Source organism: Myodes glareolus, chromosome 7 (genome assembly GCF_982192425.1).
Source record: "Myodes glareolus chromosome 7, mMyoGla1.1, whole genome shotgun sequence".
Lineage (NCBI taxonomy): Eukaryota > Metazoa > Chordata > Mammalia > Rodentia > Cricetidae > Myodes > Myodes glareolus.
This window is the reverse complement of record NC_142032.1, coordinates 54,311,794-54,323,805: the sequence shown is the minus strand read 5'-3', so window position 1 is coordinate 54,323,805 and position 12,012 is coordinate 54,311,794. Positions and strand designations below refer to the sequence as shown.

The following is a 12,012-nucleotide window of genomic DNA, read 5'->3' as shown; positions in this document are numbered from 1 at the left end:
CACACCTTTTTTAACCATTCTTCTATTGAGGGGCACCTAGGCTGTTTCCAGGTTCTGGCTATTACAAATAGTGCTGCTATGAACATAGTAGAACAAATGCTTTTGTAGTATGATCGGGAATCTTTAGGGTATATTCCCAAGAGTGGAATTGCTGGGTCCTGAGGGAGGTTGACTCCCAGTTTCCTGAGAAACCGCCACACTGATTTCCACAGTGGCTGCACGAGTTTGCATTCCCACCAACAATGGATGAGTGTTCCCCTCATTCCACATCCTCTCCAGCATAGGATATCATTGGTGTTTTTGACTTTAGCTATTCTGACAGGTGTAAGATGGTATCTCAAAGTGGTTTTGATTTGCATTTCCCTGATCGCTAAGGAGGTTGAGCATGCCCTTAAGTGTCTTCTGGCCATTCGAAGTTCATCTGTTGTGAATTCTCTGTTAAGTTCAGTACCCCATTTTTTAATTGGGTTAATTAGAGTTTTAGTGCCTAGTTTCTTGAGTTCTTTGTATATTTTGGAGATCAGACCTTTGTCTGATGAGGGGTTGGTGAAGATCTTCTCCCAGTCAGAAGGCAGCCTTTTTGTCCTACTGACAGTGTCCTTTGCTTTACAGAAGCTTCCCAGTTTCAGTAGATCCCATTTATTCATTGTTTCTCTTATTGTCTGTGCTGCTGGGGTCCTGCTTAGGAAGAGGCCTCCTGTGCCTAAATCTTGTAGACTACTTCCCACTTTCTCTTCTATCAGGTTCAAAGTGGACGGATTAATGTTGATGTCTTTAATCCATTTGGACTTGATTTTTGTGCATGGTGATAGATATGGATCTACTTTCATTTTTTTACAGGTTGACATCCAGTTGAGCCAGCACCATTTGTTAAAGATGCTTTCCTTCTTCCATTGTATACCTTTAGCTCCCTTGTCGAAAATTAGGTGTTCATAAGTTTGTGGGTTAATATCTGGGTCTTCTATTCGATTCCATAGGTCGACTTCTCTGTTCTTATGCCAATACCAAGCTGTTTTCAATACTGTAGCTCTATAATAGAGTTTGAAGTCAGGGATGGTAATGCCTCCAGAAGTTCTTTTATTATATAAGATTGTTTTGGCTATCCTGGGTTTTTTGTTTTTCCATATAAACTTGATTATTGTTCTCTCAAGGTCTGTGAAGAAGTTTGATGGGATTTTGATGGGGATTGCATTGAATCTATAGATTGCTTTTGGTAGAATTGCCATTTTTACTATGTTGATTCTCCCAATCCAAGAGCAGGGGAGGTCTTTCCATTTTCTGGTATCCTCCTCAATTTCTTTCTTCAAAGACTTAAAGTTCTTGTCAAATAGGTCTTTCACTTCCTTGGTTAGAGTAACCCCAAGATATTTTATGCTATTTGTGGCTATCATGAAAGGTGATGCTTCTCTGATTTCCCTCTCTGCTTCTTTATCCTTTGTGTATAGGAGGGCCACTGATTTTTTGGAGTTGATCTTGTATCCTGCCACGTTACTAAAGGTGTTTATCAGCTGTAGGAGTTCTTTGGTAGAGTTTTTGGGGTCACTTATGTAAACTATCATATCGTCAGCAAATAACGAAAGTTTAACTTCATCCTTTCCAATTCGAATCCCCTTGATCTCCTTATGTTGTCTTATTGCTATTGCTAGAACTTCAAGCACTATATTGAAGAGGTATGGAGAGAGTGGACAGCCTTGTCGCGTTCCTGATTTTAGTGGAAAGGCTTTGAGTTTCTCTCCATTCAGTTTGATGTTAGCTGTCGGCTTGCTGTATATTGCTTTTATTATATTTAGGTATGATCCTTGTATCCCCAGTCTCTCCAACACCTTTATCATAAATGGGTGTTGAATTTTGTCAAATGCTTTTTCAGCATCTAATGAGATGATCATATGGTTTTTTCTTTCAGTTTATTTATATGATGGATTACATTGATAGATTTGCGTATGTTGAACCAGCCCTGCATCTCTGGAATGAAGCCGACTTGATCATAATGGATAATTTTTCTAATGTGCTCTTGGATTCGGTTTGCCAGTATTTTATTGAGAATTTTCGCGTCGATGTTCATGAGTGAGATTGGCCTGTAATTCTCTTTCTTGGTTGTGTCTTTGTGTGGTTTTGGTATTAGGGTAACTGTAGCTTCATAAAAGGAGTTAGGCAATGACTCTTCTGTTTCTATATTGTGGAATACGTTAAGGAGTATAGGTATTAGCTCTTCCTGGAAGTTCTGGTAGAATTCTGCATTGAAACCATCTGGTCCTGGGCTTTTTTTGGTAGGGAGATTTTTGATAACAGCTTCTAATTCTTCGCGACTAACAGGTCTATTTAGATTGTTCACCTGTTCTTGGTTCAACTTTGGTATATGGTACTTATCTAAAAAAATGTCCATTTCTTTTACATTTTCCAACTTTGTGGCATATAAACTTTCATAGTAAGATCTAATGATTCTCTGAATTTCCTCTGTGTCTGTGGTTATGTCCCCCTTTTCATTTCTGATCTTATTAATTTGCATGTTCTCTCTCTGCCGTTTGATTAACTTGGCTAGGGGTTTGTCAATCTTGTTGATTTTCTCCAAGAACCAGCTTTTTGATTCATTGATTCTTTGGATTGTTTTCTCTGTTTCTATTTTGTTGATTTCAGCCCTCAGTTTGATTATTTCCAGTCTTCTAGACCTCCTCGGTGAATCAGCTTCTTTTTTTTCTAGATCTTTCAATTGTGCTGTTAATTCTCCAATGTGTGCTTTCTCCGCTTTCTTTAATTGGGCACTTAGTGCTATGAACTTTCCTCTTAGCACTGCTTTCATAGTGTCCCATAGGTTTGAGTATGTTGTGTCTTTGTTTTCATTAAATTCAAGGAAGAGTTTAATTTCTTTCTTTATTTCTTCCTTGACCCAGGGGTGATTTAGTAGTTGACTGTTCAGTTTCCATGAGTTTGTTGGCTTCCTGGGGGGAGCATTGTTGTTGAATTCTAATTTTAGTCCATGGTGATCTGACAAGACACAGGTAGTTACTAATATTTTTTTGTATCTGTGGAAGTTTACTTTGTTACCGAGTATGTGGTCAATTTTCGAGAAGGTTCCATGAGCTGCAGAGAAAAAGGTATATTCTTTCCTATTTGGGTGGAGTGTTCTATAGATGTCTGTTAAGTCCATTTGATTCAATACCTCCAATAGGTCTCTCAATTCTCTGTTTGGTTTCTGTCTGATTGACCTGTCCATTGGTGAGAGAGGAGTGTTGAAGTCTCCTACTATTAGTGTGTGTGGTTTGATGACCGCCTTGAGTTCTAGAAGAGTTTCTTTTACATATGTGGGTGCCTTTACATTAGGAGCATAGATATTCAGGATTGAGACTTCCTCCTGATGAATTGTTCCAGTTATGAGTATGAAATGTCCATCTCCATTTCTTCTGATTGATTTTAGTTTGAAGTCGATTTTGTTAGATATTAGAATGGCCACACCCGCTTGTTTCTTAGGTCCATTTGCTTGGAAAACCTTTTCCCAACCCTTTACTCTGAGTAGGTGGCTGTCTTTGTGGTTGAGGTGTGTTTCTTGTAAACAGCAGAATGTTGGATCCTGTTTTCGTATCCAATCTCTAAGTCTGTGCCTCTTTATAGGTGAATTGAGTCCATTGATATTAAGTGATATTAATGACCAGTGGTTGTTGACTCCGGTCATTTTTTTTTTTGTTAGGTAGTAGAGTATATGTGTTTTTCTTCTTTAATTTGTGCTTGTGAATGGTCGCTAGATGTTCGAGTTATTGTAGGCCGTGTTGGGAATGTTGGATTCCTTCGGTAGTGATTTTCCTTCTAATATTCTCTGTAAGGCTGGATTAGTAGCTACGTATTGTTTAAATTTGTTTTTATCCTGGAATATTTTGTTTTCTCCGTTGATAGTGAACAGTAGCTTGGCAGGGTATATTAGTCTGGGTTTGCATCCATGGTCTCTTAGTTTCTGCAGTACCTCTATCCAGGATCTTCTGGCTTTCATGGTTTCCATAGAGAAATCCGGTGTAAGCCTGATAGGTTTACCTTTATAAGTTACTTGACCTTTTTCCTTTGCAGCTCTTAAAATTTTTTCTTTAATATTTATGTTTTGTGTTTTGATTATTATATGACGCGGGGATGTTTTTTTCTGATCCAATCTATTCGGTGTTCTGTATGCTTCTTGAACCTTCATAGGAATATCGTTCTTTAGGTTGGGAAAGTTTTCTTCTATAATTTTGTTGAATATATTTTCTGGGCCTTTGATCTGCAGTTCTTCTCCTTCTTCAATCCCTATTATTCTTAGATTTGGTTTTTTTATTGTGTCCCAGATTTCCTGAATGTTTTGTGAAGAGAATTTGTTGGATTTGCCGTTTTCTCTGACCAGAGCATTTATTTTCTCTATGGTATCTTCAGAATCTGAGATTCGTTCTTCTATCTCTTGTATTCTATTGGTTATGCTTGATTCTGTAGTCTCCGTTCGTTTACCTAGGTTTTCCATATCCAGCCGGTTCTCGTTTTGTGTTTTCTTCATTGCCTCCATTTCAGTTTTCAATTCTTGGACTGTTTCCTTTACTTGTTTGATTGTTTTTTCTTGGTTTCTCAGGGTATCACTCACGGATTTACTTATTTCTTCAAACTTTTTGTTATATTTCTCATCCCTTTCTATACTCATTTCTTCAAACTTTTTGTTATACTTCTCGACCAGTTCCTTAAGGGAGTTATTCATATCCTGTTTAAGGGACTCTATTGCTTTCATAATGGCACTTTTTTCCACTTCATCTGGGTTAGAGTGTTCAAATCCTTCTGTTGTAGGTTCGTTGGGATCTGATATTTTCATGTTGTTTTTCAGATTGTTGGAGGAGGTCTTGCCTTGGCGTCTGCCCATCTCTTCGATCCAATGCTCTCTATTGGAGCTTCTGGTATCGGGTCAGGTTCCCTTGTTGGGCAGGGAGTTCACTGATAGAATGCCTACCTTTCCCCAGGCAGGGTATTGAAGCACAGGCACTCCCTCTTTCCGGGATGCCCCTACAGAGCAGGCCCAGTGTGCAAGGCAGCTGAACTGGGGAAATTTTATGGCCTCAGTGGGAGGGGAGAAATATAGAAATTTGTACCTGGATGGAAGCTGGGATGGCAGGCGGGAGAGCCTAGCAGTGTGGACACAGCACTGCAGGCTGACCTGGGAGTCTATGGGGTCGGGGAAAGTCCTAGCTCCTCCTCGCTGGGCCCCTGCCGCGGGCCCGAATCAACTCACCACTCCGAAGGCCCACTGGATGGAAGCTGGGATGGCTGGCGGGAAGCTAGCAGGGTGGAGCAGGTAGAGCAGGCTGACCTGGGGGTCTATGGGGTCGGGGAAAGTCCTAGCTCCCCCTCGCCGGGCCCCTGCCGTGGCCCGAATCAACTCACCACTCGGAAGGCCCTCTGGATGGAAGCTAGGATGGCTGGCGGGAAGCTAGCAGGGTGTAGCCAGCAGGGCAGGCTGACCTGGGAGTCTATGGGGTCGGGGAAAGTCCTAGCTCCCCCTCGCCGGGGCCCCTGCCGTGGCCCAAATCAACTCACCACTCGGAAGGCCCTCTGGATGGAAGCAGGGATGGCTGGCGGGAAGCTAGCAGGGTGGAGCCAGCAGGGCAGGCTGACCTGGGAGTCTATGGGGTCGGGGAAAGTCCTAGCTCCCCCTCGCCGGGGCCCTGCCGTGGCCCGAATCCAAGAATGCAGTTTTCATGTAATTATTTCAGGTAAAGCTAGCCGGGAGCCGGGCGGTGGGAAACGGCTCGCAGCCGCTCCTTTTAACAACAGTTGGCTCCATGGTGTCTCCCTGACTCCACACTTCTTTCTCCCAGCATTCAGCCTAGCTTACCCTTTCGACCTAAGTTCTGCCTTGCTATAGGTCCAAAGCAGTTTTCTTTATTCATTAATGGTTATCACAGCACACAGAGGGGACTCCCACATCACCCCCCTTTTCTGTTTAAACAAAAAGGAAGGCTTTAACTTTAACATAGTAAAATTACATATAACAAAACAAGTATCAAACAAAGAATTACAGTTACAATATTTATATCTACTTTACCTTTTATCAAAACTAAGGACAACTATAACTATAAATTCTTCAACTCAGTCAAAGACTCCAGAAGGATATAATATTATCTAAGTAAAGAGGAAGGACATTGCAAGTACCTTCCAAAACTTTAGAATTGACAGAGACATCTCGCTATCTGTCACCCAAAATTCTTCTTTACTGTTAGGGCATCCATCTTCAGCCTACAGGCCCATAGTACCTAGCAGACTTTTCCACAAAGCAGAAAGTTTCAAAGACAATTCTGCCTATATTGGCAGTTTGTCGGTTCCTTTTTTATTCTGTGTCCTTCAGAATGTCTAGTAGACTCTTTCATGAAGCAGAAAACCTGAAGGATCATCTCACCTTTAGGCAAGCTCAGCAGTCATTTCTCTGTGGGTCCTGCATGTCCAGTTAGGCAGTCCAGGCAAGAGCAGTTTCTTGCCCAAATGGCTAACAAACTCCATAAGGAGCCTCTTTGATGTCCATCTTCCTCTTGAAGTAGCCTGGTGCTGCCAGGAGCAGATGTTGTCTCATTTTCATAAAAGGTCTTAAGCTCTTAAAGCATTTTAAATGCCATATTCTGACGGTATTTTACAGATTTGAAGAATACCCATCTAACTGAAATATGTATGTATGTGTGTGTGTGTGTGTGTGTGTGTATAACATAACTAACATGACTACAAGCTTGACTATTATAGATGATTATCAATTAACCTATATTAATTTATACATTTTTAAATGAACTACACAATCACAATTACTTAATCAAGAGCAGAAATATATATATATATATATAATATACATATACAGAATTGCCCTTAAATTTGTATCAATAAACCAAGATTCATACCAATGCAAATCTCTATAACATAGTCCCTTTCAAATGTGAACAAACATTTATAGACAATATTAGGGAATATGGGCATAGTTTTCTCCATACTGCTTCCTGCTGATTGGGGGCACTATTAATCATATCTTTCATGGTGTATCCTGTGTGCTAGGTTCATCTTAGTTAGCAGTTAGGTGAAGTAATTTTGAGGGTGTTCACAGCAAACTTTCAGAGGGTCATGGTCCATCAAACCATATTAGCCTGGAATGAATCCACAAGTTCTCATCTTCTGTGGAGACAAAAGAAGAACCTCTTTTCCAAAGCAACATATCCTTAAACTCAAATTCTGAAGTCAAGATACCTTTATAATATACATGCTGGTTTAGCTTAGCAGTCCATTCAGTGAAATGTCTCTCTATACTTAGCCCCTTCACAGTCAAAAAAATTCAAAGAAAACACAATAATTTACATAATCCAAACTCTCTGTGGATTTTCCATTTTTATGTGGCTTTTTTCCTTTACTCTTTTTTTCTATGATCTTTATCTCTTTAAAGACTTTACACATTTTTAAAGCATTAACTTTATTTTATGACTCTCTATACTCTTTTTCTTCTCTCTTCCAAGCCTATATACATTTATCTAACACCATGACTCATCTGGATTTGTCCTTATTGCATATTTGTAATTCTTCACTGTCCGGGAGCAATTTTTAAAATGCTAAGTGCTTCTTAAAACTTAAGCTGTGCCATTACTATGATACATATGGTACTTCCTACTTGCCCCACCCAGTTCAGCATGTGGAGCCACTTGTGCCTCTAAGCCAAGCACATCACCCCACTTCTAGGCACACAGCCAGTCCAAGTTGCTACCAAGCAAGCTATAGCATGCTGCTTACAAACCCCATCCAAATGCTCAGTTTCCCAAAAACGTCAGAGTTCAAGCTAGCAGTACAGTCCATGGCTGTGAAGCTGCTGTTTTGAAATGGCACTGCTGCTACCTCTGAATCAGCAAGATCTTTCTTAAAGGAACTACAACATGCCACCTCAAACAAAGTCCATTTGGAAAAATGTAGCTAAACATTGTTTTTTAGTATCTAGACTTTCTTTCCAAGCCCTCTCAGGTTTTACATAGATTTAGTTCACCACATTGGCACCAATCAGTTGGCTATGTCTGTTATACTATTTGTGTGCCTGATTCCCATGAATGAGAGAAAATAGCATCAGATTCCCCTGGAACTGTTGATAGACAGTTGTAAGCCACCATGTAGGTATAGGTAATCAAATCAGAGCTTCTGTAAGAGTAACCAATGATCTTAACCACTCAACCACCCCCCCAGTCCCTATTCAGGGATTTTTTGCTTTTGCTCTTTGTATGGTTGGTTTCTTTTGTTTTTGATTGAGAAAAAATATGAAATTGGGTGAGTTGAGAGGTGAACAGGATCTTGCTGGTGTTAAGGGGATGAGAAAAAACATAATAAAAATATATTATGTGTGAAAAAACAAAAAGAAAGTAGGCTCATAGAGGATATTTATAGAATTAACTTGAGAGCAAACAAAGGGATCATCATCAAGGCAAAATAATGTCAGGTCAGTATATATGTTATGCATTAAATATCATATATGTGTCAATGCAAAAACACAACTCTCTTTGAAAGGGGATAAAAGAGTGTCACTATGGACCCAAATATGAATGAGTACATCCCAGAACCTGAGATTTTGCCTGTGCCAAATCCCATGTTCCTATGTTATATCAGTTTCCTGCAGTTTTATACTCACAAAAAGAAAAAAATATAAATCATGGCATTCTACATCGGATAGGGGGGTCACAGAAAAGTGGGAAAATCTCAGATATTCAGATGGCAGCATCAGATTTTTGATTGTCAGAAAATGGGGATTTTTGTACAGTCCAAAGACTATACTTAATGCTCACAAAGTCATTGGTCACAAATAGTAAGGATGGTAAACAGTTCTTAGAAGGATGAGTGAAGGCCCTGAGTGATTTGACTCAGAACCTGCAACATTTTTTTTCTCCACATGACTGAAGTTCTATTCATTTAATTAGCCTTTGTAGTAACAACTCCTGTCCAGGAAATTTCATTCACATGTGTACATATGTATGTATGTAGGTAGATAGTTTTATATTTTATACACATGGAGATGAATTTAAAATAGCATAATGTAACTCCTTATGTGCCTCTCTATTACTCACTGAACTCTAAGATCTCTGACACTTATCTTTCACTTACTGTTCTTCTGATATTAGAACAAAAGTTATTCTCACATTTACTACTTGAATCATCAAATTTTTTATTAAGAGATTTTTAATACAATCTTTTCTCCTTTTACATAACTATCCCCATTCCCATTCCCTACCCTCTGTGAGGTTGGCACTAGTGAACTTTAAGATTCTGTCTTTGTCAAGTCTGCCACAACATTGAGTAATATTTTTACAGAGGGAATGAATTGCTCGAAATCAGCTCATATAGTAAGGGTGGAGAATTGTACTGTAATTCTTTTGCATTAGCTTCCATAATCTTTTCATTAACTTCATTAAACAAACTAAAGATGAAGCAAATTACTCCCAAGGAAGAGAAAATGGAAAACACTTCACTATAGTTCCTATAAATTGTACATCTGACCAGTGTCTGCAAGCAATGGAAATGATTAACTCTGCTTTATTTTCAGGGAGTTGCAGGTCATTTTCCAGGGATGACCACGGCAGGTGGTAAGCAAAGTTTCTCAGAAAATAAATGTTTAACAGACTGAGTAACAGAAAAAATATTGGCAGTTTTTTTTGGTTACTTTTTAGGAAACAGTTCCCTCCCTAATACCAACAATACAACAGATCACAGTTCTATGAAACTAATGTTATGTGAAGGCAGTCATATTAAGAAGAGGTCAAGATCAACAGTATTTAGTATATTTCTGTCAAACAGAAATTTATTTAAAGGTTTATACTCCCATAGCTATAAGCATTTCTATTTCCCATTGGAGACAGTCATTTCGCCTCAATGGCTTTTCAGGATCTCTTGAATCGAGTTGGAAACATGGGGAGATTCCAGATCCTTCAGATAGCTTTCCTTCTGATCTGCAATGTCATGCTGGCTCCTCAGACTGTTTTGGAGAACTTCACTGCAGCCATCCCTGGTCATCGCTGCTGGGTCCACATCCTTGATAATGATACTGCCTCTGACATTGACAGTGGGGTTCTGAGCCAAGATGACCTCCTGAGGATCTCTATCCCACTGGACTCTAACTCCAGGCCAGACAGGTGTCGTCGCTTTGTTCAACCACAGTGGCATTTCCTTCATTTGAATGGCACGTTCTCCAATGTGACAGAACCAGACACAGAGCCCTGTGAGGATGGTTGGGTGTATGAAAGAAGTACCTTCCTCTCCACCACTGTCACCGAGGTAAGTGATTTCAATAAAAACAAATCCTCAGCGCATTAATTACAACAGTACATCAATAGCACAAATAGTGTATATTCTTTGAGCTTAGTTATTGCCTAATAAAATGCAAGAGTCATATTCAATATTTCTAAAGAATCTGGCATAAAGGTTTATGTATTTGATCCTTTCATTCAAGGAATGACCTTAGATTAAGAAGTTATATTTAAACTTCCCTGCTCCCATAACCATCCTTCCTCCCTCCCCCCTCCCATTCCCCCAAGCCATCCCCAACCCTCCCTCTCCCCCTCCCTAGCCATCTCTCCTTACTTCCACTCCCCCCCCCCATGCACCCAAGTTTGTCTGGCAATCTTGCCTACTTCTAATATCCAGGAGGATAATTATATGATTTTCTTCAGGTTCACCTTCTTATTTAGCTTCTCTAGGATCACAAATTATAGACTCAAAGACCTTTAACTATGGCTAGAATCCACTTATGAGTGAGTACGTACCATATTCCTCTTTTTGGGTCTGGCTTACCTCACTCAGCAAAGCGTTTTCTATTTCCATCCATTTGCATGCAAAATTCAAGATGTCATTGTTTTTTACCGCTGAGTAAAACTCTAATGTGTATATGTTCCACACCTTTTTTAATCATTCTTCTATTGAGGGGCACCTAGGTTGTTTCCAGGTTCTGGCTATTACAAATAGTGCAGCTATGAACATAGTTGAACAAATACTTTTGTAGTATGATAGGGCATCTCTTGGGTATATTCCCAAGAGTGGAATTGCTGGGTCCCGAGGGAGGTTGACTCCCAGTTTCCTGAGAAACCACCACACTGATTTCCACAGTGGCTGCACAAGTTTGCATTCCCACCAACAATGGATAAGTGTTCCCCTCACTCCATATCCTCTCCAGCATAGGCTATCATTGGTGTTTTTGACTTTAGCTATTCTGACAGGTGTAAGATGGTATCTCAAAGTGGTTTTGATTTGCATTTCCCTGATCGCTAAGGAGGTTGAGCATGCCCTTAAGTGTCTTCTGGCCATTCGAAGTTCATCTGTTGTGAATTCTCTGTTCAGTTCAGTACCCCATTTTTTAATTGGGTTAATTAGAGTTTTAGAGTCTAGTTTCTTGAGTTCTTTGTATATTTTGGAGATCAGACCTTTGTCTGATGAGGGGTTGGTGAAGATCTCCTCCCAGTCAGAAGGTAGCCTTTTGGTCTTACTGACAGTGTCCTTTGCTTTACAGAAGCTTCTCAGTTTCAGGAGGTCCCATTTATTCATTGTTTCTCTTATTGTCTGTGTTACTGGGGTTCTACTTAGGAAGTGGCCTCCTGTGCCTATGTCTTGTAGACTACTTCCCACTTTCTCTTCTATCAGGTTCAAAGTGGTCAGATTAATGTTGAGGTCTTTAATCCATTTGGACTTGAGTTTTGTGCATGGTGATAGATATGGATCTACTTTCATTCTTCTACAGGTTGAGATCCAGTTATGCCAGCACCATTTGTTAAAGATGCTTTCCTTCTTCCATTGTATATCTTTAGCTCCCTTGTCGAAAATTAGGTGAGGGAGGAGGAGAGGGAGTGGGGGGAGCGGGAGGGTATTGGGAGGAGGGGAGGAAGTGGAAAGAGTGTTTTCGAATACTTGAATAAACAAGTCTAATGGAAAAAAAAGTTATATTTAGAAGGAAATTTGACAACAGGGCCATTTACCAAAATAACAATAACAATAGTAGCTGCTTCTGCTGCTGCTTGTTCTTCTTGT

At 39.9% G+C, this 12,012-nt stretch overlaps 1 protein-coding gene across 1 annotated transcript in view; it reads left to right on the top strand.

The window, feature by feature from the left end:
* Positions 1-9,664: 9,664 nt before the first annotated feature.
* Positions 9,665-12,012, top strand: part of LOC125415707 (solute carrier family 22 member 19-like) — a 31,638-nt gene continuing 29,290 nt past the window's right edge. The window contains 1 exon segment of the mRNA XM_048458176.3: positions 9,665-10,269. Coding sequence (XP_048314133.2) covers positions 9,868-10,269 — 402 coding nt within the window. The 5' untranslated portion in view covers positions 9,665-9,867.